Raw genomic sequence first — 23,837 nt, forward strand, 5'->3', positions numbered from 1 at the left:
ATCGAGTCGGTGATACCATCTAGTCATCTCATCCTCTGTCGTCCCCTTCTCCTCCTGCCCCCAATCCCTCCCAGCATCAGAGTCTTTTCCAATGAGTCAACTCTTCGCACGAGGTGGCCAAAGTACTGGAGCTTCAGCTTTAGCATCATTCTCTCCAAAGAACACCCAGGGCTGATCTTCAGGATGGAATGGTTGGATCTCCTTGCAGTCCCAGGGACTCTCAAGAGTCTTCTCCAACACCACACTTCAAAAGCATCAACTCTTTGGTGCTCAGCTTTCTTCACAGTGCAACTCTCACATCCATACATGACCACAGGAAAAACCATAGCCTTGACTAGACGGACCTTTGTTGGCAAAGTAATGTCTCTGCTTTTCAATATGCTATCTAGGTTGGTCATAACTTCTCTTCCAAGGAGTAAATAAGCGTCTTTTAATTTCATGGCTGCAGTCACCATGTGCAGTGATTTTGGAGCCCCAAAAAATAAAGTCTGACACTGTTTCCACTGTTTCCCCATCTATTTCCCATCAAGTGATGGGACCAGATGCCATGATCTTCGTTTTCTGAATGTTGAGCTTTAAGCCTACTTTTTCACTCTCCTCTTTCACTTTCATCAAGAGGCTCTTTAGTTCCTCTTCACTTTCTGCCATAAGGGTGGTGTCATCTGCATATCTGAGGTTATTGATATTTCTCCCAGCAATCTTGATTCCAGCTTGTGCCTCTTCCAGCCCAGCATTTCTCATGATGTACTCTGCATAGAAGTTAAATAAGCAGGGTGACAATATACAGCCTTGACATACTCCTTTTCCTATTTGGAACCAGTCTGTTGTTCCATGTCCAGTTCTAACTGTTGCTTCCTGACCTGCATATCGGTTTCTCAAGAGGCAGGTGGTCTGGTATTCCCATCTCTTTCAGAATTTTCCACAGTTTATTGTGATCCACACAGTCAAAGGCTTTGGCATAGTCAATAAGGAATACCTGACCCATATTTAGAGATCATAAACTTTATTGTATTTTCACATATCCAGGTTGTTGCAAACATGTTTAAAACCTTCTAATAACTGAATCGAATATCAGCTTTTAAATTTAAATTGATGAAATTAAAATTTTTAAACTTGGCTCATTCTTTCTCAGTGGCTAACAGCCTCGTGTAGTTAGTGGCTGCCATCCTGGGTGGCACAGGTCTAGACAATAACAACCATAAAAGATGAGAGGAGGGGGAACACAGCATCCCCATCTCCAGCATGGGAGGGTCCTGGTTTTGTTCTGGAGGATTATACAGACACAGAATCATTTAAGATCATACTAAAATAAAAATTTAAAGACAGGCATTATGTTTTTTAAGAAAATAAAAAAGAATCTATACACTTAAAAAATCAGGAGGGGTGAAATAAAGCAAATTTTACACATCAAAGACAGGAAAGAAAAGAGGAAAACACATGATAAATAGAAACCACAAAATAAGTCATTAGAAAAAGTCCACATATATTAGTTATCATAATATACCTAAACAAATTACACTCATTCATTATAATGTCAAATAACAAAAGAAAGAGCATGCAATATGTGATTACTTGTAAATTTCAAAACATGCACAAATCAATATTATGGATTTATATATAACATACACATCATGAACATCTAAAATCATGACCTGCAAAGATATACAATCAATTCATGATCAAGGTTATCTTCAGTAAGGTTCACAAGGGAAGGGAACCAAGGGGGTGTTTTGAACTTAAACTTTATAACATTTTATTCTTAGAAAGATCTGAAGCAAAGAGGATAAAAAATGGTCAAATGTGTGAATTCTGAATGATGGGTAAATAGGCATGTTATATTATTTCCTGAATTTCTTTGTATTTAAAACTCCCAAAGTATTACCAATATTCAGGGGGAAGAAGGGTGGAAGTAAAGCCCAGGTGGCAGTGCCACATCTGCCAACACAAATTCCACAACTATTAGTGTTTCTTGTGTTTCTTACAAGTCTGGGCAGACACCACCTCTTCCTCTTCTGGCCAAAACATAATTCATAGTCATTTCATTTGTGCTGATACGAAGGAATCTGGAGTCGGGCAAGATGGGAAGCCAAGATCATTAGAAACATGAATTCAGAACTGTCCTCTTGAGTGGGCGTGGGAGGAGAGCTGGTGAAGGAAGCCAGAGTTCCTTCAGCAGCTGACCAACTTCACTGTCTCCACTCTCCCATCTTACAAAGATGCCAGAGTCCTGCATCTGAGGACACGAAAATGTACCGAAGGGGACAAAATCATACTTCCTTAAGACTGCAACAGGACGAGGAGTCCTTCTTGGGAAGCGAAGGAAATGAAATTTGGAATTTTCATTCTGCAGACCATCCATAGGAATCAACAGAACAAATGCCCAGGTATTGAGATTCTCGTTGAATAAACAGCAGTTACTACTTTACTCAGGGGCTCTAACGGGGACCATCAGCCCAGCTTTCTCTCTCCAAACTCAGGAAGGTATCTGCAAAGATGAGAGAATCAGTATGCCCCTCAACAGCTGCTTGGAAACAGCGCTGGATGGTCCTAGCCTCCAAATTTGTCACTTCTGAGAAAAATACTGAGGGTGTGGCAGGAAGCTGGGAAGTATAGTACCTCCTGGTGCCATCTTTTTCCACTGCGGAAGACAGACAAGAGCTCGGGATTCTTAGCAACGAGTGCTGGACCTTGTGTTAAAGTTCCAAATAGTCTTCACCGGTAAGTGCAGGCTCTCGGAGTTTTCCTTCCAAGACATTAAGTGACAAGGGTTGTTTTCTAACTTAAGTGAATTCACTGAGATCGTATCGTGTGTACACAATTCAAGTAACCATTAGCCAGCTGCCATAGAACAAATCCAGATTCAACTGCTGGATTATCTATGCTGATGCAGGAAAGTTGGGAGCAGATATAACTGCAAATAAACAATCACTTCTTTTCATCTAGGGAATGTATTACTTTGAGCAGACTCTTATTCAACTCGCTGGTCAGTATGTTTAAATTAGTACCATTTCTCTTTTAAAATTAATTTTTAAACATTTTCTTTTAAAACTAATTTACATTTTCTGTTACAAATCTAAAGCTGGAGAAAATAAAGCACTCCAATAGTGAGCTGGTTAGCAAAGAGGACATTTAAGGACAAAAATCCAAATAACCCACCCAGAGAAAGACTGAAATGTGTCTATAACTAAATTTTCACTCTTCTGCTAAAATTGACACATAATTAAATTATTTAAGGCAGCATTAATTTCCGTCCACAAATAAGGGCACTGTCCGTGAAATTCTCATGAAGTTTTCCAAATAACACATATTTCCCTTAAACTCAAACATGCACGTATTTGACATACAAAACAGACTCTGAAAATTTTATTCAAAGCCATAAGGACCACTGTTTAACATCAGCATGGCAGTTTTTCATTCATTCTCTAAGTGTATGTTTGAGATCTTCCAATACGGCCATTTCCTTCTCCAGATCTTCCCAACCCACGGATTGAACCTGGGTCTCCTGCACTGTAGGTAGACGCTTACTGCCTGAGCCACCAGGGAAGTCCAGCCACCAGGGAAGTCCAATACTGCCTTGCTTGTTAAAATAACCCTTAAAAAATCCAGTATCTGGGGATGAGAGGTCACATGCAAATGACCTTCGTTAATAATGAAACCAATGTCAAATTTCTTTCTTACTTCCTCCTTGGCTTATGTCTATTAATTTCATCAACTTCTATAAACCCAAATAGCTTGTTAAGGCCACGAGGCTAGTATGTCTTCCCAAAATAAAATCTTGTTGTTCACGATAAAAGTAATGGAGTAAGCACTCTGCTTTAAAAAGACTCTCGATGAACTGAAATAAACAGCAATTCTCTCTTTTCTGAGGGATACTTTTAAGGAAAGTATCTCATGGATTCCATTTCAAAAGATAGCGGAAGGCAAAGTGTTTAAGTACGCTCAGCAAAATTTTCTTTGTATGAATGTACATAATTTAAAAATGGAAATATATCATTAATACAAAATAACTTAAAAATTTTACGCAGCTCTTTGGTCTGAGCTGCCTTTTTCAGGAGAGTCACCTCTTCCCATGTTGGGTGAATGGGATGGTGCAGGAAGCTCCTGGCTGAGGCTGGAAGCCTGACCCCAACCTGGCTTGTATCTTATGTCCCTGGGCCTGAGTTTCTTCATGAGGAAGACTAAGAGGCTGGATCCAAAGATTTCACTCTCCTGACTTAGTAAGATACTCAAATATATACTAATCACACTATGGAGTGTATATCACAGGTCAGGTACTGAAGCCTTGGAAGGGATACGAGGAGAGACCCAGAGCAACCATCATCATCTCAACACACGTGGACTATACTGCACTCACGTGCGAGGCAGTGATCTAAATGAGTTAAAATCTCCTTCACCACAATCCTGTGAGGTGGGTAAAGAGCATCATATCCACTGTATGAATCAGGAACTGAAGCCAGAGAGGTTTAGGTAACTTGCCCGAGACAACACAGCTGGTAATCTCGCTGGTAAGTGTAAGAGCTGGGATTCTGACCAGGGGGACAGGCTCAGAGTTCATCCTCTCATCCACTACAGGCTCTAAGTGCTTTCTTCTGGCTTTGCTAGATTCAAAACTGGGTGCATATCTGGGACTTTAGGGCAGCAGAAGGGTTCCAGTCTGGCAAGTATCTTAACCCGTAGACCTGAGCAAGCAGCACATAATATGTAATGGAGTGTTTCCTCCTCTGCCTCATTTGTGCTGCTGCTGCTGCTAAGTCGCTTCAGTCATATCTGACTCTGTGAGACCCCATAGACGGCAGCCCAACAGGCTCCCCCATCCCTGGGATTCTCCAGGCAAGAACGCTGGAGTGGGTTGCCAGTTCCTTCTCCAGTGCATGAAAGTGAAAAGTGAAAGTGAAGTCGCTCAGTCGTGTCCGACTCTTAGCGACCCCACGGGCTGCAGCCTACCAGGCCCCTCTGTCCATGGGATTTGCCAGGCAAGAATACTGGAGTGGGGCGCCATTGCCTTCTCCGCCTCATTTGTGGGCCTCAGAATAACATGGAGAAGGCAATGGCAACCCACTCCAGTACTCTTGCCTGGAAAATCCCATGGACGAAGGAGCCTGGTAGGCGACAGTCCATGGGGTAGCAAAGAGTCAGACATGACTGAGCGACTTAACTTTTAGAATAACAAGAAACAATTTCCCATTAGAAATATGACATGTTAATTGCTTCCAAGTTCTGGCTATTTGCAGTGAACAATCGGGTGTATGTATCTTCCCAAATTACGGTTTTCTCTGGACATATGACCAAGAGTGGGACTGCCGGATCATATGGTAGCTCTGCTTTTAGTTTTTTAAGGAACTAAATGTCCATTTGAATGGATAAATATGTGGGGACTTCCCTAGTGGTCCAGTGGCTAAGATTCCTCTCTCCCAGTGCAGGGGGCCCAGATTTGATTACTGGTCTGGGAACTAGATCCCACGCACTGCAACCAAGAGTTCACAGGCCCTAACTGGAAATCCTGCATGTCACAACTAAGACCCGCAGAGCCAAATAAATAAAGACTTAAAAAAAAGAAGATGTGGTACAGAAATATACAATGGAATATTTCTCAACCATAAAAAGAATGGACAATGACACTTGCAGAAACATCGATAGAGATTATTACCCGAAGTGAAATATCAGACAGAGAAAAATATCGTATGACATCATTTATACGTGGAATCTGTAAAAATGATACAAATGAACTTATTTACAAAACAGAAACAGACTCAGAAACAAATTTACAGTAAACAAAGGGGAAAGGTGAGGGTGGGATGAATTAGGAGTTTGGGATTAACATATACACACTACTATATACATTAATAAAACAGATAATCAACAAGGACCTACGGTCTAGCACAAGGAACTTTATTCAATATTTTGTAATAAGCTATATAAGAAAAGAATCTGAAAAAGAATAGATATATGTACATGTATAACTGAATCACCTTGCTGGATACCTGTAACTAACACAATATTGTGAATCAACTATACTGAAACATAACCTATACTGCAAATAAATAAATAAAAATTTTAAAAAGACTAAACCTATCATAAAATAAAACAAGATAATACTGAAAAAATGAAAATATTACATGTTAAGAGGCATATAAATTTACTATTCTAGGTTTTTAAATGTTCATATACATGGCTACAAGTACTTTTATCTTACTATTAAAAGTAAAGACAAAACACCAAATCATTTCTATCATTTTCGTAGCACTTAATGTTTTTCTATGTACATTCAACTTGTTGCTGTATTTGATCATCTCAACAGCACTGAGATACACAGGGACTGTCTCAATATTCCCATTTTACAGATGAAGAAAAGAGGCTCAAAGAGGTCAAGCGACTTGGCCCCATTAAAGAGTCGGGGAGACGTGTGACCATTAAGAGGGGGAACAGTAAAATTAAAAACTGTAAATAAAAGAAGAGATAAAGGAAAGCAATGAAAAGTAGACATAAAAGATACAGTTCAGAAATGTATTCTACGCCATATATATGGAAGGTCAGAAGTCTTTCAAGCTTCACATTTAAGTCTTTGGTGTATTAACCTCCCACATACACTGGGTCTAGGACTCACAGCAACTTCCCACAAAGTGAATTTAACTAATTGTGTCCAGTATTGTAAAAAGCCAGTTTATACCCAAAAAGAGAAAGATAGAAAAGAAAAAAAAAAAAAAACCACCTTTTGGGGTAAACTTTGTATTTATCTTTGGATGGGATCAAAATAATAAAGATACAATTTTAAAATAATGTCACTTCATACCTTTTAAAAATAACTTTTGTAATTACACATTTATCAGCTGGTAATCCAGAACTCTGAAATAAAAATCCGTTCTGTTCTAGGTCCAACAGCTTTTCCAAGCTATGAGGCTTTCATTCTTTATTTGACGAATACCAAACACAAAAGCACCTGCTTGTTTTTTAAATCCAGTGCCTAAGCAATGGGGGCTTCATACATGTATTACAACGTGTCAATAGTACTGTGTAATATGCAAGTGTTCATGGGGCTCTCAGGTCTCTGAGACTCAGATTCCTCATCTGCAAAACTGGGCTAAAAATATATTCTACCATGTTGGGTTACTGGAGACATTAAATGAGATGGTGAATGCAAAGTTCTTAAACAGTCAATGGATGTTCCATATCGTGAGGCCAGTATTTTTTTTTTAACTGTAGTATAGTTGTAAACTATACTTTGCAAAAGACCCTGAAGCCAGGAAAGATTGAAGGCGGGAGGAGAAGGGGACGAGAGAGGATGAGATGGTTGGATGGCATCACTGACTCGATGGACATGGGTTTGAGCAAGCTCTGGGAGTTGGTGATGGACAGCGAAGCCTGGCGTGCTGCAGTCCATGGGGTCACAAAGAGTCGGACACGACTGAGGGACTGAACTGAAACTGATGCAAGTGTATTTACATGTTTCTGGTGACAGGTGAATATCCCTGTTATCTGAAATATAACAACAAAGACAATATATCTTGGAAATAGTAAATCCACCAGTTGATGGTGGAATTAGAGAAAATATGAAGTTTTAGACTTTCAATACTCGAAGATGCCAAAGCTTAGGGATGGAAACTTCACATAAATACCTTGCATAGGAGCCTGCAGTCCATTAGTTTCTGAAATACCCAGAAGGCTTCATGATAATGGGCACCTTTCAGAAGCCAGAGGTCTGGACCCTGAGGGCAGCCTTAGGCTGCAATCACAGATAATAATGACTTGTGGAGTAACTTCCTCTGACTGGTGCCTAGGAGCAATGGCATCAGCCTGTATCTTAATAAAGACAACATTTTAAACAGATGGACACACATATTTACATAGCTTGAGTCCTTCTTGTTTCATTCAGTGGGCGCCTTTATTTAAATACCTATCACTGACTCAATGGACATGAATTTAAGCAAACTCTGGGAGCTAGTGAAGGGCAGGGAAACCTGTCATGCTGCAGTCCATGGAGTCGCAAAGAGTCGGACACGACTTAGAAACTGAACAACGACCACCCCCTGAGATTACTAGAAATGAACGTGTATGGGAAGTACTGTGGCGTCACAGTTAGGCCAAAATGCTTGAGGGCTGGGGTGGAATTCCTAGTTCTGTCACTTCCCAGCTGTGTGACCAGGGGAAATGCCTTCATCTGACTAAGTCCCTGTTTTCTCACTGTGTCTGGGGCTGAGACCAGCTGCAGGCTCCATGGTCTGGAAGCAGACCCGTCTCGGCCACCCCCTACCTCTGAAGATGTCATTGCGGAGAACACACCTGACCGGGTGCTTAGATGATTCAGGTTATTAATGCAAAGTGCTGGGAACAGTGCCTGAGTCATAGAAAGCTACCTAAATGTTATTTATTGTGGCTGTCAATATCATACTCTGTGAGACGAGGCCAGCCTTGCAGAACTGCAGGGAGAATAAAATGAAATAATATGAAATTACTCCATAATGCTTCCCACCCAGGTTTATTTCTAACAACTTCACATATTTCTATTTAAAAGAAGGTGCCTAATGACTATAAAGCACAAAGCTCAGCCAGGCATTCAATAAATGGCAGCTATTTAACTTTTAATGGTAATAAATATATGCATATGTTGTTACTGGTAAGTTTCTCTTGAAATATTAAATTTTGGAACCAATTTTGAGATTTAAAACCTTTTTTCTCTTCTTCCCTACTTCTGATTATGCATATCATTTACTTTCTGTGACTGAATAAGCATTTGCTTTGGGCAGATCTAAATGGCCCTGTTTTCTGGATATGCCCACAAGATATAAAAATACTGGACTCAATAAACACCTTGACCAAGGACCAATACATGATTCAATTGAACTCTTCTAAGAAGGCAGTGAAATGCACAATAAATGAGCAGCCAGTGGGGGGAAAAATTCAACATTTTGATTTGGTTTGTTATCTTCAACACTGATTTTGAAATTACTCAGAAGACTAATATCGTATTTCAACACACTAGGTACTCTGAAAGCAGACAGCTTAAATGGTGTTTATGTCAGTCGCCATTTCCAAACTGTAACCTGCAGGAAAGTGGAATATATTTAAACTTGGTGTAAACAAAGGCAGTGGTCTAGGGGAAAAAATGTAGGAGAAGTGGATCACCTGATAACTGATTTGCCAAGGGAATTTTAATGTTATATGGCGATATTTTTAAGCATAATTTTTTCTGTGAGAAAAATCAACCATGTAAAAATGCACCAGATGAAAGCCTGTGTTCTCTTAAAAACACCACATTTGTTATCTGGTTGTTGAACACTGACTCCTATAATTGCAGTTAATTGGACATACAGGTGCGATCTATGTGCCACTGGTCCTCCTGTAAAATGAAAGCTGGATTACTACAAGGCTATTATTTCACTGCAATTCTCTTAACAATTAAAAATTATCATTCAGTATCCTATGATAAACCACAATGGAAAAAAATATGTATATATTTCTATGTGTAAAGATAGATATATGCACATAAAACTGAATCACTTTGCTATACAGCAGAAATTAACACAACACTATAAATCAACTACACATTCATTAAAAAAAAAATACCTGTCTCGCAATATGGAACATCTACTGACTGTTTCACACATGCTGGCCCTGTGCTAAGAACTTTGCATTCATCATCTCATTTAATGTCTGCAATAACCCAACAAGGTAGAATATATTTTTAGCCCAGTTTTGCAGATGAGTCTCAGAGACCTGAGAGGCTTACAGAGTTAAGCAACCTACCCTAAAACATACAGCTAGTAAACAGTAAAGCCAGGTCAAACTGGACGATCTCCCCAACAAAGACATGAAGTAATTCAAGTTACTACTTTCTTTTTTTGAAAACGATTCATTCATGCACTTGTTCAACAGTTATAGCACCTGTGCTAAGTGCTGTGGTGGGAATTAAAAAAAAGGCCAGAGCCATCAAACACTTCATGGTCAAGTGAAATTAGAAGGACTACAAAATTAATTCAAAATTAGGTAATCAAATAATATATGTCAATTTAGAAACATGGTACTCACTTTTAAACATCAGAGGGTGGTTACAAGAAAAGCATGGGACCAGGAAGTCACAGAATCTTCACTAATGAGGGCACCTACTGTGCACAATCTAACCTCAACGGCTATTAATATAACAGGCCTTAAATTTACGTTTCTTCTACTTCAAAGAAAGCAAGACTTCACAGACCACCTCTATTAACTAGCAATGATCCCCTTAAGATAAAAAAAAAAACAACAAAGTAACCCCCAACCCTTTTAACCAAACAACTTTTTGTCAGTGTTTTTTCTTTGGACATGCAGTCTGGCCAAACTTTTGAATGTTTAGAACTCATGGTTTTTCTTGTGGCTCATTATCATTTCTTGCCATGAATTATAAATACTGTCATATTTATATTACTTACCCTCTCAGACTGAAAGAGCCTTAAAAACAAGGGCCTTTACTCATTCATTTCAGAAAGAGTTTGTAATGTCAATAATTCACTTACTTTCCCAAGGTGATGGTACTCTGCATTAACATGATGCTTGATAAATGTTTATTTCACATGAAGTGAGTGAAGGGCTGAATAAAATGTATAACCCTGACGTTTTGGAGCTTTTACTCAAATATAGGTTTCATTTAAGTATCAACTCAATTAAACTCAGCAAGTATTTATGGATGGCATACTACGTGTCAGGCCCTTTCCATTCAGACTGGATAGCTCAAAATGGCACGTGTGCATGCTCAGTCGCTTCAGTTGTGTCTGACTCTTTCTGACCATATGGACTGTAACCCGCCAGTCTCTGTCCATGGGATTTTCCAGGCAAGAATACTGGATTCGGTTGCCATTTCCTCCTCCAGGATATCTTCCCAACCCAGGGATAGAACCCATGTCTCCTGCATCTCCTGCACTGCAGGCAGATTCTTTACTGCTGAGCCACCGGGGAAGCCCAAACCAATTTAGAGATTCAATTCAAGCCCTATCAAAATCATGGCAGGCATGCTTGTAGGAATTTACAATCTGATTCAAAAATTTGTATGAAAGCCAAAACAATTTTGAAAAAGAATATAGTGAGAGACTGACATTACCAGTATCAAATCTTACTATACCATAGAAATCAAGATAATGTGGTATTAATATATGAATAAATATATAGATTATGAACACAATTCAAGAGCACAGACATCCAACCTTTACATTTATGATGAACTGATTTTCAACAAAGGTGCCTAGGCAATTCAGTGAAAAAGGATGGTCTTTTTAACAACTGGTGCTGTGATAAGTAGATATCCACATATACCAAAACAAAAATAATATAAAACTGAAACCCTATTTACACACTATTTACAAATTTAACTCAAAATGGATCATAGACCTAAATATCAGAGCTAAAATTATAAAACTTCTCGAAGTAAATATCTGTGACCTTAGATTAGGCAAAGATTTATTAGACAGGATATTAAACGGATTTCATCAAAATTAAAAAAACTTTTGTTCTTCCAAAGACATCAAGACAACATTTTTTAAAAAGCCACAGACTGGAAGGAAAGATCTATAAATCATTTATGATAAAGGACTTGTATCTAAATATATAAAGAACTCTTACAAATCAATAATAAGACGAAAATCCAATTTAAAAATGGGCAAAACATTTGAATAGACATTTCACCTAAGGTATCTATTATGCTAGTAAACACATGAAAAGATGCTCATCATCATTACTTATTACAGAAATGTAAATTAGGCTAATTAAAAAGCTATAACCAAAAAACCCCAACAATTAGCTATGAGCACAGATACAGAGAAAACTGGAACCCTCATGCACTGATGATACAATTACCATCAAAATCAGTTTGGAAGTTTCTTAAAACATTAAGGATAGACTTTCATATCACCTGTCAGTTCCACCCTTTGGAAACTTCCCAAGAGAAAATGAAAATATGTCCATGCAAAGACTTACATATAAATATTCATGACAGCATTACTTAAAACAATTCAAAATGAAAACAATTCAGATGTCTATTGACCTGTGAAAGGATAAACAGAAAGTCGAAAATTCATACAACGGACTACTATTAGGCAATAAAAAAGAATGGAGTATGGATACAAGCTACTCTGTGGATGGACCTCAAAATCACTGTGCTGAGTGAGAGAAACCAGACACAATTAGACTACATATTGTTTGATTCCTTTTATATAAAATTTCCAGAAAAAGCAAATCTATAGAGATAGTAATCAGTGGTTGCCTAGGACTGGGGGGGAGTAGGGACTATCTGCAAACCATGGAGAAGACCTTTCTGGAGTGATGGAAGTGGTTTAAAACTGGACTACAGAAATGTTATACAACTCTACAAATATATTAAAAGTCACTGATTTGTATACTTTGTATAGATAAATGGACTCTATGGTAAGTACACCATACCTCAATAAAGCTTTTTTTTTTTTAAAGGAAATTACAGCCCCATCCATAATGCTTGAGAGTTGCTCAAGTGTCAGTATCACTCAGCACTGCACAGTGACACAATCAATCTTTTTTTTAAAAAACAGACTTTTAAAAAATTCACATCTCATTATTCTTAATAATATACATGTATTTGACTTCTAGTTAAACTAAACATTTCCATGTATTGGGTTTGTTATTTTCTTAAAAGGATATACATCTATTTCATAAGGACATCTTTTCATCTTTTTTAAAGTAGCATGCTTTTTTCAGTGGTATGTGGTAGACATATTTTTTCCCAGTTTTTCATTAGTTTTAAAGTTCTGTTAACAGGGTTTTCTTTTTCTTTGCCATATGACATATTCATTTTCATGTAGTCAAATTTATCCGTATTTTCATTTACAGAGTCTGTCTCTGATGTTATAATACGCAATCTCCTTTTGAAAGATTAATCAGAAACCTTGAGTATTGTTAGGTAAGCATCCCCTGTTCCAAGACCAGCGTTACTAGGCCTTTCCATTTTATGTAAAGAGATAAAGCATAATTTCAAACCTCAAAGCTGGAGGCAAACCGACTTTTCTGCCTTAAACCTTTAGGGTAAGGATGGACTAGTGCTGACCCCCAAATTCCTGGGAAATTGTCTCGTTAGAGAAAACTTCCCATGTGATACACTTGACTTTTCCAGTAGTTCCAGTGATGAGGAACTGGAAAAATAAAAAGAAGGATGTGAAAACGTGCCCGCTGCTGCTAGTCATGCCAGGACCATGGCTAGAGGGCTCACTGGCTGAGGCCTCTTTGGAGACCATCAGGTCATTCCCTAACAACGTGATCACTGCATTCAACGTGATCAGGCATTCGTGGATGTCTGCCCGGAACAGTCTAGAACTCAGTCACTCACTGTCCCACCACCACCTGAGTCCAGGAACACTACCATTTTCCCTGCTGCTCCATTCACTATTAGTGGGTGGTCACTCACTACCCATCAGGTAATGAATACAGGAAACACAACTTTATTTAAATCTCACCGACTCAGGAACAGATGTAACACTAACTGAAGAACCCGTCACTCCTGAGTGCTATACTCATCGAAAAATACTACTGCAGTTCCAAAAACCACTTGCTTTCATGTAGCTATGACGACCACACAAAGATACAGAGAAAACTCATAAAGGTAAGAGAGACTCAGGAGGTACTGCACAACACAGGGACTACAAATAATATTTTGCATTAACTGTAAATGGAACATAACCTTTATAACGATAAAAAATTTTTTTAATAATTGTATTTTAAAAAAAGAAATGCCATAAAAACGTTTTATATTAATGTGGACACTATGGCCTTTAAGGCATATACATGAGGCCCGGTCATGTTAGATACAATCAGAAGAGGCTATTCAAATGCCTGAAAACACAAAATGACTGATTTTTTTTCTTTGTATATATGAGTCTCCCCCACACACATACACTTTCAAGACTGGCCCCAATTCAACCTCTTTCCTTATCTATCCTACAGTTTTTGGAATCTATACTATATATTCTGGGACCTGTATACAGGTTTAATATTATTTAATTGTTTTGTGCCCATTACTCATCAAATTAAACATAAGCTCCATGAGGGCAAACTTTGTATTCCTATGGCATTCAAGCAGTACTAGGGTTCCAGATGCTTCTACTGACTTTGTTAGTGCCATTTCTTCCTCTGCAGCCTCAACAGTGCTCATTAAATAACATTTCTTGATTTCTGGAAAAAGTTGAAAAACAGGGGCCAAGAAGGTTAAAAAAAAAAAAAAAGTATTGTGAGGGCACTTTGAAAACTTACAATGTAAAACAGGCAGTGCTTTAGCTAAGAAAAATACCACGGAGTAGTATGTAAATGCTTTGGCAGATACCCCAGCTTTACAGATCTCGAAGAGCACAGCACAGATTGTCTCCAGTTCTCTTCTCTGCACCTAGGCAGGCTTTATCTAATGACTATAGTTTCCTATGTAAGTTTCAGGGAACCCCAGGGCTCCATGAGGCAGTTCCAGGGTTCTATGGGGCGGCATCAAGGTTTGCCTGGTGAACACAATGGCCATGGGAGCCACGTTTAATTCGTGGTTGCTCCTATCCAAGTAACAACCCAGGTCTTTGAGCCGTATGTATAAATGAAAAGAATTTCTATTAATCGAGGAGAGGTTTCCTATCTCGGAAGAAGACTGACACACAGGTGCCAACACACAGGTCGGCCCTTGGTCCCAGGATGCCTGGCTAGCTTCTTCTCTGCTTTCTAGGGAAATAAAACAATAATCAAAAGCCAGTTTCTCTACTGTTCTTCTGTTCTTCCCTTCTGTTCCCTTGAGAGAGGAGGGCAGTGAGAAAAAGTGAAGAGTAATGGTTTCACTAACTCTGACTCCTGGACAACAGGATTCCAGCACATGAGGATCTCTTATAATAAAGAATTTGTACAATCTATTTGTCTACATTTGTTAATAATTCCCAGAATGGAGATGATATCAACTCACTCTGGAACCCAGTTCTTGGTGACTCTACTAGAATTCCCAACCTCATCATTAAACCAAAGATAAAATGCCGAAAATGGTGGCATCATTCTAATGTCCTCATTGTAGTACTGGAAAAACCGTACTTTCATAATAATTAAGTTTAACTAATGAATCCGAAGTATTAGTACTCATCCATCTTCTCAGGCTGGGCGTTTCTTTGCATTTCAAATTCCTCTTCACCGCCCATGAGTGAGTAAATAAAGAGAATGAGTAAACAATGTCTGGAAGTAAGGCCTTTACCTACAGCATCTAATTAAACCTTTGGTACTAGTTATTGGCAGCTGACACCCTTAGGTAATTCCTGTCTTAAAGCCCCAGTTCAATGGCAGTACCACCATCTCTCAAGGAGTTCTGAGGTTTAAATAAGACGTTAAATCAAACTCCGCCCACAGTATGAGGCATATAGTATGTGCACAATAAACTCTTAGATTTTTTTTTAAAACTTTTAATTATAATATTTATTTTTCCAAATGGAGGAGACAAGTTTTCCATCAACTTCTAAAGACAGATAAAAAGTCAAAAGCCTCTGTATTTTTAAAGCTTCAAGATTTTGAAAATGAGATCACTTACAAACACAAATCATTCCACCATCTTTAACTGATACAGCAACATACTATTTGCCTTTTTGCTTCCAATTTAATATCCTCACTGCTTAACACTGTTGGACACGCGAGGCCAGGCGGTGGGAGGGTGCAAAGTATTTTCTCAGCAACAGCTGCCACACTGCAGTTTCTCCTCGGGGTGAAAGAAAGCCTTCCCTCGCTTCCCTGGGACAATGACAAGTCGCAGCCGGACTCAAAGGGAAACGTGCGTCCCCGGTGCGAGTCACTTGGGTGTCCCGGGCCTGCGCGGAAGGGGACACATAATAGTCCTGCAGGAGGGACCCCAGGTCCCCCCTCCGCACCCAGGGGTGCGAGAGCACGCGGAGCCCGCCTTCCCGGACCAAGTGTGGGTTTGGGTCGCCGAATCGGACCCGGTGACCCCTGCCCTTTGCAAACACAGTTGCGCGCGCCCCCGGCGGCGTCCCGTTCCTGCGCAGGGCCAACTCCGCGAGTCCCCGCCGCCAACTGCACGCAGGTCCAGCCGCCCGGCCCTGCCCGACACTGGACTGGGTACATACGGGTCTGCAGCGGGGGCGGCAGCGGGGTGAGCACTATGTTAAAACATGGCTTTCCCTCTCCCGTGGCCTGAGCGCCTTCGCGGCGCACCGGCGTGGGCATGGCCCACAAGGGAATAACCCGGACATCTGCCCGACTTACTGGATTCATTTTCGATCTCCCTGTGCGTGTTACTTGTTACTCCTCCCCTCCGCCCGCTCCCCCCGCCCCCGGTCTCGCTGCTTTTTCTTGCACACTAACCTCAATCTGGCAGTTTTGGAAACAGAAAACTCCCTTTCTGGAAGCGGGGGGGGTGCAAAGCGCTTTTGCGTCTTGTTCGAGGTAGAAACCATTCCGGCTAGAATGAGTTCGAAAAGAAGGGAAGTCGCGTCGCCGGAAAGAAAGTAACATCCAGAGATCGATGAGGACAGAGGGAGGGAGCAAGATCTGCAACAGGCACCTGAAAACAAGCCTGAAGGAGCAAAGAGAATCGCCGCCCCCGAGTTACTACCGAGTGCATTCCGCGCCATCCATAGCAATGGCAAGATTTGCTCTTCTCACAGTCTGAAGGCCTTTGAAATCTTTTGGGGGTAAGACTTACCTTTCTCTTCGGCATAATGACTGTATTCGTGCAGCTTAAAAGTAAAGCAACGGGCTGGAACTACTGGCACCGCCGCTGGATGCTGCCGCCGCCGCAGCTGCTCACGCGCAGGTCTTGGCGTAGCCCGGCCTCCGGGACCTCAACCTCGGCGGCTCCCTCCAGGGGCCCTCTACTCGCTGGTCTCCCCGCTCCTCCAATAGGGAGCCCCGGCAGCCGGCCGCGAGGCCCCATTGGCTGCGGCAACGTTCTAAATTCCACGAGGGCACGCCCACCTCCGCGCGCACGGTACGCGCTGTTGTAGTTTCCACTTCACCGAAAAATCTGCCTGGCGACTGAGCATGCCCAGTTCAACTAGTAACCCCCGCAAGCCACGGGATCCTGGAGTTTCATTGTTTTGTTGCTCCCTATTTGGATTGTTATCAGTAGGAAGTGTGGGCCTTCGTAAGAAGGAAAAAGAGTAAGAATGGACACATTAACTTTATAAGGTAAATGTATACGCGGCAAGCATTTTGTGTTTCCTGTAAAAGCTTGTAATGAGTGCTGTGTGGTGCAGAGCTTTGAAAGTGGGAAGGTACTCTGCTCTGAGACAGTCTGGCAGTCTCTAAGGGTCTCAGTTTCCCCTTCTAGATTTCTAGTGACAGTAAACCCTAAAAGTGCTTAGGAATAATTTCCTAAAATCTGATTTCATATCGCTTACAAATTCAGTCACCAGCAAACTAAGCTTGAAGGTGAATAGGGTGTGTTTACTATGGAAATTAGAAAAGACTGAACAAGGTCAGATAAGATTATTTTATTTTTTGAAACATATTTAAATGACAATTCAAATATGCACAATTTAATGTTTCTCAAAGTTTTGCAAGGCATCCAATGGATGCCTGGATTAAATATAAAATATATAAAATAAAATAGAAAGTATTTTAATATAAAATAAACACTCTGGATTTATTTTATGAAATTATTCTTATCCAGATACCATAACCAGTGATAAAACCTCAAAAGTAGAGAGAACTAGAGATCAATTTCCTTCATAAACACAGACATGAAATCTTGAATAATATTTTAGTAAATTAAATAACTGTAAATGAAATGTAAATTTTAAAAATTGTGAATCACCTTTATGTTGAATACTTGGAATCTATATAATTTTCTACATCAGCTTTACCTCAATTAAAAAAAGTTCTTTTTAGGAAGTCAAATCCAGCAACATTTAAGAGGATAAGCCTTCATGACCAGTGAAGTTTATCCTGGGAATGCAAAATTGGTTTAACATCTGAAAGTCAATCAAAGTAGTTATTTGAATAATAAATAGTATTATAATAATAAAGTAGTATTCTTTATTAATAGAATAAAGGAAAGAAAAAACAGTTTTTCAACAGATACAGGAAAAGCACTGGTGAATGATTAAACAAACTTTAGTAACTATATACAATAGAATACTACTCAACTTGATGAAGAGGAATAAAATATTCCTACCTGGATGAATGTCAAAAACAAAATGCTTTGTGAAAGAAGGCAAGTATAAAAGACCATACTGAATAATTCCACTTACATGAAAATTTTTAAAGCAAAATTACACAGTTTTATAATCATGTTGGAAGGCAAAAGTTCACATTATAGGAAAACACTAATGAGACCTTACACTACAAATATGGCCAAATCCACTTTAGTTACACAAAGGCTACAAATATATGTTAAATAGCATCATCAAGTAATTAATTTTAATGCTTGACATTTTTCTTTGTTAATTTTCACAATAATGAATTAGTATCCTAGAAAACTACAGAAGTGATCAATGACTTTCTTTTTTGTAATATCTTTAGGAACACATGGATTTTTGGGCATGGATATTTTTTTGGCATGCTTCAACCTGTTGCCATTATTACTTTTTTTGATACTCATATTGCTCCAATGTGAGAGACTTTTTTCAAATTAGTACTTGTATACTTTTGACATGATCCCAATTGTTTTTGATAGACTCCTTATTTTCGGGTGTTCAGTGGATCAGGATACACTCAAAAGAACTGAGATAAAACCAGTTCTTTGCTTCAGCACTGGATGAAATTTGTTTATAATTTTACCATGGCAAGTAATTTATAATGAAATTGTTTTGAAAGACAGTTAACTTGCAAAGTGCTTTTTATTTTTATTTTTTCAGTTAAAAATTTTTGTTTTGGCCGAACCACACAGCATGTAGGGTCTCAGTTCCCTGACCAGGGATCAAACTCTGCATTGGAAGCACAGAGTCTTATCCACTGTACTGTCAGGGAAGCCCTTGCAAAGTGCATTTTAACCCAATGAAAACATTTTAAAATAAGGTATGTGTGGGAAGGATGCTGAGTAGCTCTTGAAATCTGGCTTGAATTGTTTTTCTTTATGGAGATAAAATGATGTCACAACAAAGGTGGGACTGGAGTGATTTCTTTTTCCCCCTCTGTGATGAAAAGTGATTCATGAAGTTGGCTGCTTTAGCTGATGTTTGTCAAGACTAACCACTCAACCAACAACAGCAAACACAATTGTGACTGTTTTTACTGCATATAATTAAATAGTGGAACTGGTTTATGGAATTCTCCAAGCCCGAATACTGGAGTGGATAGCCATTCAATGAAAATGAGCATTGCTAATTGGATAAAGAGGGTTGATTGTGGGGACCTTGGGTCCTTTGAGCCCCAGAATTCATTTCCAAGTGATGAGAATAATGGCTTTAGTTGTAAAAATAAATAACAGCATTGGTTCTTTTTACTTTGAAGGCCCTTGTACCTGCCTGAGCAGGATGTTAGGGAAGGAAGGCTCACCCTGTGCCTTCAATAGGCTTCACTGGCAGACCTAGGGGTGAGGAGGCAGGCAAGGAGGATAATTTTGCAGGTAGCTGCAATTCCAGATTAGGAGGTAAAGACAGCCAAGCAGAAGTGAGTATGCCCTCTGCAAGACAGTGAGAAGGCCAACCTGGTAAGAAGAGACTCCTTGGTTTATCAGTAAATTCCTTGACCAATCAACCTCTAAGACTGTAAAGTCTTCCCTGTAGGCTGTGGATGCTGTTTTAGGCAAGATAGACAAAGGATAAATGAAGGGGGTTACTGCCTGAGGAAGAAGGAAAAATGAGTGAACAGACCTCTTTTCCAATTCCAGCTCCTTTCCCCTTCTTTCCTTCCCATAATGGTTGGAATCTTACATGGACCCCAGCACTTTTCAAACACCAAGGTGAAACCATATGTGGTACCATGACTGTGATTAAAGAAGATAGGGGAGGGAGAAGGGAAAAGAAAAAAGGGCTGCTGCTGCTGCTGCTGCTAAGTCGCTTCAGTCGTGTCCGACTCTGTGCGACCCTAGAGACGGCAGCCCACCAGGCTCCCCGTCCCTGGGATTCTCCAGGCAAGAACACTGGAGTGGGTTGCCATTTCCTTCTCCAATGCATGAAAGTGAAAAGTAGAAAATACTAGAGTGTATGTCACATGATAAAGGCAAGTCATGTTTTAGAAAGTGTTTCCATTTTCCATGTTTCCACATAAACACATGTCACACTTAGATACATACATGTGGAGTGTGTCTGTGTGTGTGTGTTCTAGGTTGTGACTTGAAATTTATTTTTAGGAGGGGTCTTGGTGAAAAACCTTGAAGCTACTGCACAGCCCTAATAAATATTCATTGGAAGGACTGATGCTGAAGCTGAAGCTCCAACACTTGGGTCACCTGATGTGAAGAGCCAACTCACTGGAAAAGACCCTGATGCTGGGAAGGATTAAAGGGAGAAGGAGAAGGGGATGACAGAGGATGAGATGGTTCAATGGCATCACTGACTCAATGGACATGAGTTTGAGCAAACTCCGGGAGATGGTGAAGGACAGGGAAGCCTGGCCTGCTGCAGTCCATGGGGTCGCAAAGAGCTGGGCACAGCTGAGTGAGTGAACAATCTTAGCCCTAATGAATCTTGTGGTTCTGGGGGCTCCAGCAATTTCTTCCTCTGGAGGAAAGATGCTTCATCTTCAAGTCTTGGAAACAAAATTTGAAAGGGAGGGGTCACCTCCTTTTTCTGTCCTTCCTTCCCTCTTTCAGGCAGGCACAGGCAGGTTTTGCTCGAAGTAATGGCAGCTGTGGAGAAATCAGAAGCAGAATCATATTTTGTTGCTCCTGACAGATCTCTAATTCCTGGATAAGTTACTGTTCTTCAGTAAATAGGCCAAAGAATTCCAGAAGTAAATGAACAAGAGGTGGCAAAAGAGTACTCCTTTGTTGGTGGTGGTGGTATTGTTATCAGTCAGGTCTCTAATTGGACTGAGTGCTTTTTTTTGAAGAGACCACAGTTTTTACAAAGTAACTAGAACAGTCCATAGCTTCCCAGGTGATGCAGTGGTAAAGAACCCGCCTGCCAATGCAGGAGGTGCAAGAGACTCAAGCTCCATCCCCTGGAGTAGGAAAGGGCAACCTGCCCCAATATTCTTGCCTGGAAAATTCCATGGACAGAGGAGCCTGGTGGGCAACAGTTCCTGGGTCACAAAGAGTTGGAGTTCTTTGTGACGTCTGTGGGGTTCCATCACTCTAACCCCAGTTTACTGAATCAGAATCTTTTATGGCTGGATTTGGGAACGTACGTTTCAAACAAGCTTCTTGTATTGTTTTTTATACTAGAATTTAGTCTGGGCCTGAAAGCTGGTACTTAGATTGTATATCTGTGAAAGCCTCTAAAATTAACACACTTCCAAAGTAGGACCTTCATTCTGTGGGCGAAACTTTCCCTGCCAGACCTCATCTTGTGCTCGGGCTTCATCCCTGCTCAGTTCCAGTTTTGCCAGGCACTACCTACCTTCTTCTCTAGTTGCAAGGAGAGTAAAAACGTCCCACCTTGAGATCTTAGAAAAGCATCTCATCCCAGCTTCCCAGGCAGCTCCTCAGCCTCTGGCAAGGTTAAATTCCATGGCCTCGCACCCTCAAAGTGTACCCAACCTTAGCAAAACCCCACAAGCCATGCCTCCAAGGCTCTATTATTTCAGCATCTGGACAAGCACACCTTGTAACTGCATTAACGAGGAGGCCCAGGGTGTTCTGTGATCTTCCAACAGTAACCCCCTTTTTGTTTTCCCAGCCTTCAACAAATGTGGTTTACACAGTTTTCCCAACCTCCCCCCACCCCCCAGTCCTTTTCAGGTTCAATCTCTGTGTTATTTACCTCTCCTCCTCCTTCTTGCTGCTGCTTAAACTCACAGGAGTGTAATTAATTTGCTCTTTGTAGTTCTCCAAAGACTATTTGGGCAGAAATTAGCCATGCTCTGTAACTAGAACCAGAGATTGGGCTGCATTTGTTCAGCCGTCCCTTTCGGCTTGGATTGTCCACGTGTCCTGTGCCAGAAGCCAGCCAAGTTCAAGGTGGTGAAAGTGGGGAATCCCAAGGTTCAAGGCAAGGACACAGTCAAGTCAGGACACATCCTATCCCTTTAAGGCAGAAGCCACAGCCTGCCAGGTGCCCAAGGCCAGCTAGGGGTTGTTGTCAGGCTCCCAGGCAGAGTTGTACTTTTTTTTTTAATTGGTGTCTTTTAATTTTTATTTATTTATTGTTTTGGCCTCACTGTGAAGCGTGCAGGATCTTGGTTCCCAACCAAGGATCCAGCCCGAGTCCTTCTGCATTGCAATTGCAGAGTCTTACCCCCTGGGCTGCCAGGGAAGTCCCTTGTGTTGTACATTCTTGCAAACTATGGCCAGGGCAATGCACTCTCAAGCAGACCCACCTCTGCCCATTTCTGATGTCTTCTGCATTTTCTTTAAATCTCAATATCCTTGCGAGCTTGTACAAAACATCCAGTAGCTCCACCCCCATCACTACTCACAGGGCCCCCGTCTTTTAGGGCAGATCAAACCATTTCCTTTCCTCAATGGTAGCAAAAACAAAACAAAAACACCATCCAAGAAATAAAAATATCTAGGTTTAGGGAAATGAGAATCAAATGAATCATTCTGGAAAACACCATAGAGCAACTGGAGATGGTCTTCAGGTTAGCTTGGTTATACTACTACTACTACTACTACTACTACTAAGTCACTTCAGTCGTGTCCGACTCTGTGCGACCCCAGAGACGGCAGCCCAGCAGGCTGCCCCATCCCTGGGATTCTCCAGGCAAGAACACTGGAGTGGGTTGCCATTTCCTTCTCCAAAGCATGAAAGTGAAAGTGAAGTCACTCAGTCGTGTCCGACTCTCAGTGACCCCATGGACTGCAGCCTTCCAGGCTCCTCCATCCAAGGGATTTTCCAGGCAAGAATACTGGAGTGGGATGCCATTGCCTTCTCCTAGCTTGGTTATGAGCTGCTCTAATTCTCAGGCATTAGGTTAGAGTTAATAGAGGCAATAAAATGATTTTGCCAGGTCAGAATGAGTTCTAGCCACAAGGCAATGAATTTTTTTACCCACAGTGGGAAACTAGCCTGAAAATGTGCCATAATCTTTAAGGTTGCTTTTAAGCATGGAGGGTTTTTATCATTGTTGTTTTTATTGTTTAAGTATGAGATTGTGCTATTCCCACCAAAAATCTCATCCTTTCTCATTCCTACTTTCACTTCTCCAGAATTTTTAGCAAATTTTTTCTTTTTTGTTTGTTTGTTTTCTGAAGAATTCAGTTTATCCCTTAATAGGTCAAAATATTTTTGATTTAACTTTTTTAAAAGTAAATTCTTTCACAGACATGGGAAACATAGTTACCAAAGAAACTGTGGGGGAGGGGATAGATAAATCAGGAGTTTGAGATTAACAGATATACCCTACTAAATATAAAATAAGTAAACAACAAGGTCCCACTGTACAGCACAGGGAACTATTCTCAGTATCTTGTAATAAAGCATAATGGAAAATAATCTGAAAAAGAAAATATGTATGTATATGTACAACTGAATCACTTTGCTGTACACTTGAAACTAACACAACATTGTAAATTAACCATGTTAATTGTTCAGTCATTAAGTCGTGTGCGACTCTTTTTCGATCCCATGGACTATAGCCTGCCAGGCTTCTCTGTCCATCGGATTGACTATACTTCAATAAAAAAAATTCCTCCTGCCAAATAAATAAATTCTTATCAGAAAGCCCTGAATTTGCACTTACAGAGCTTGAATTCCCAAGTCATTGAGCTATGATCATGTTACTCAACCTCTTTGAACCCTGGTTTCCTTGTGGTAGAATGAAAATAATGTTTATCT

The 23,837-nt window shown here is 40.3% G+C and overlaps 1 protein-coding gene across 5 annotated transcripts in view; it reads right to left on the reverse strand.

Annotated features, from left to right (window-relative positions):
- Positions 1 to 16,838, reverse strand: part of HMGN3 (high mobility group nucleosomal binding domain 3) — a 36,168-nt gene extending 19,330 nt beyond the window's left edge. The window contains exon 1 of one of the 5 annotated variants that reach the window (XM_019967067.2): positions 16,658 to 16,830. In XM_019967067.2, the coding sequence (XP_019822626.1) occupies positions 16,658 to 16,672 (15 nt within the window). In that variant the 5' untranslated portion in view covers positions 16,673 to 16,830. Of the gene's footprint in view, positions 1 to 16,657 lie in introns of all 5 variants that reach the window. The other 4 variants (XM_019967070.2, XM_019967068.2, XM_019967065.2 and 1 more) reach the window with 4 other exon arrangements.
- Between the last annotated feature and the right edge of the window lie 6,999 nt (positions 16,839 to 23,837).

The sequence above is a fragment of the Bos indicus genome, chromosome 9 (assembly GCF_029378745.1).
Source record: "Bos indicus isolate NIAB-ARS_2022 breed Sahiwal x Tharparkar chromosome 9, NIAB-ARS_B.indTharparkar_mat_pri_1.0, whole genome shotgun sequence".
NCBI classification, from domain to species: Eukaryota; Metazoa; Chordata; class Mammalia; order Artiodactyla; family Bovidae; genus Bos; species Bos indicus.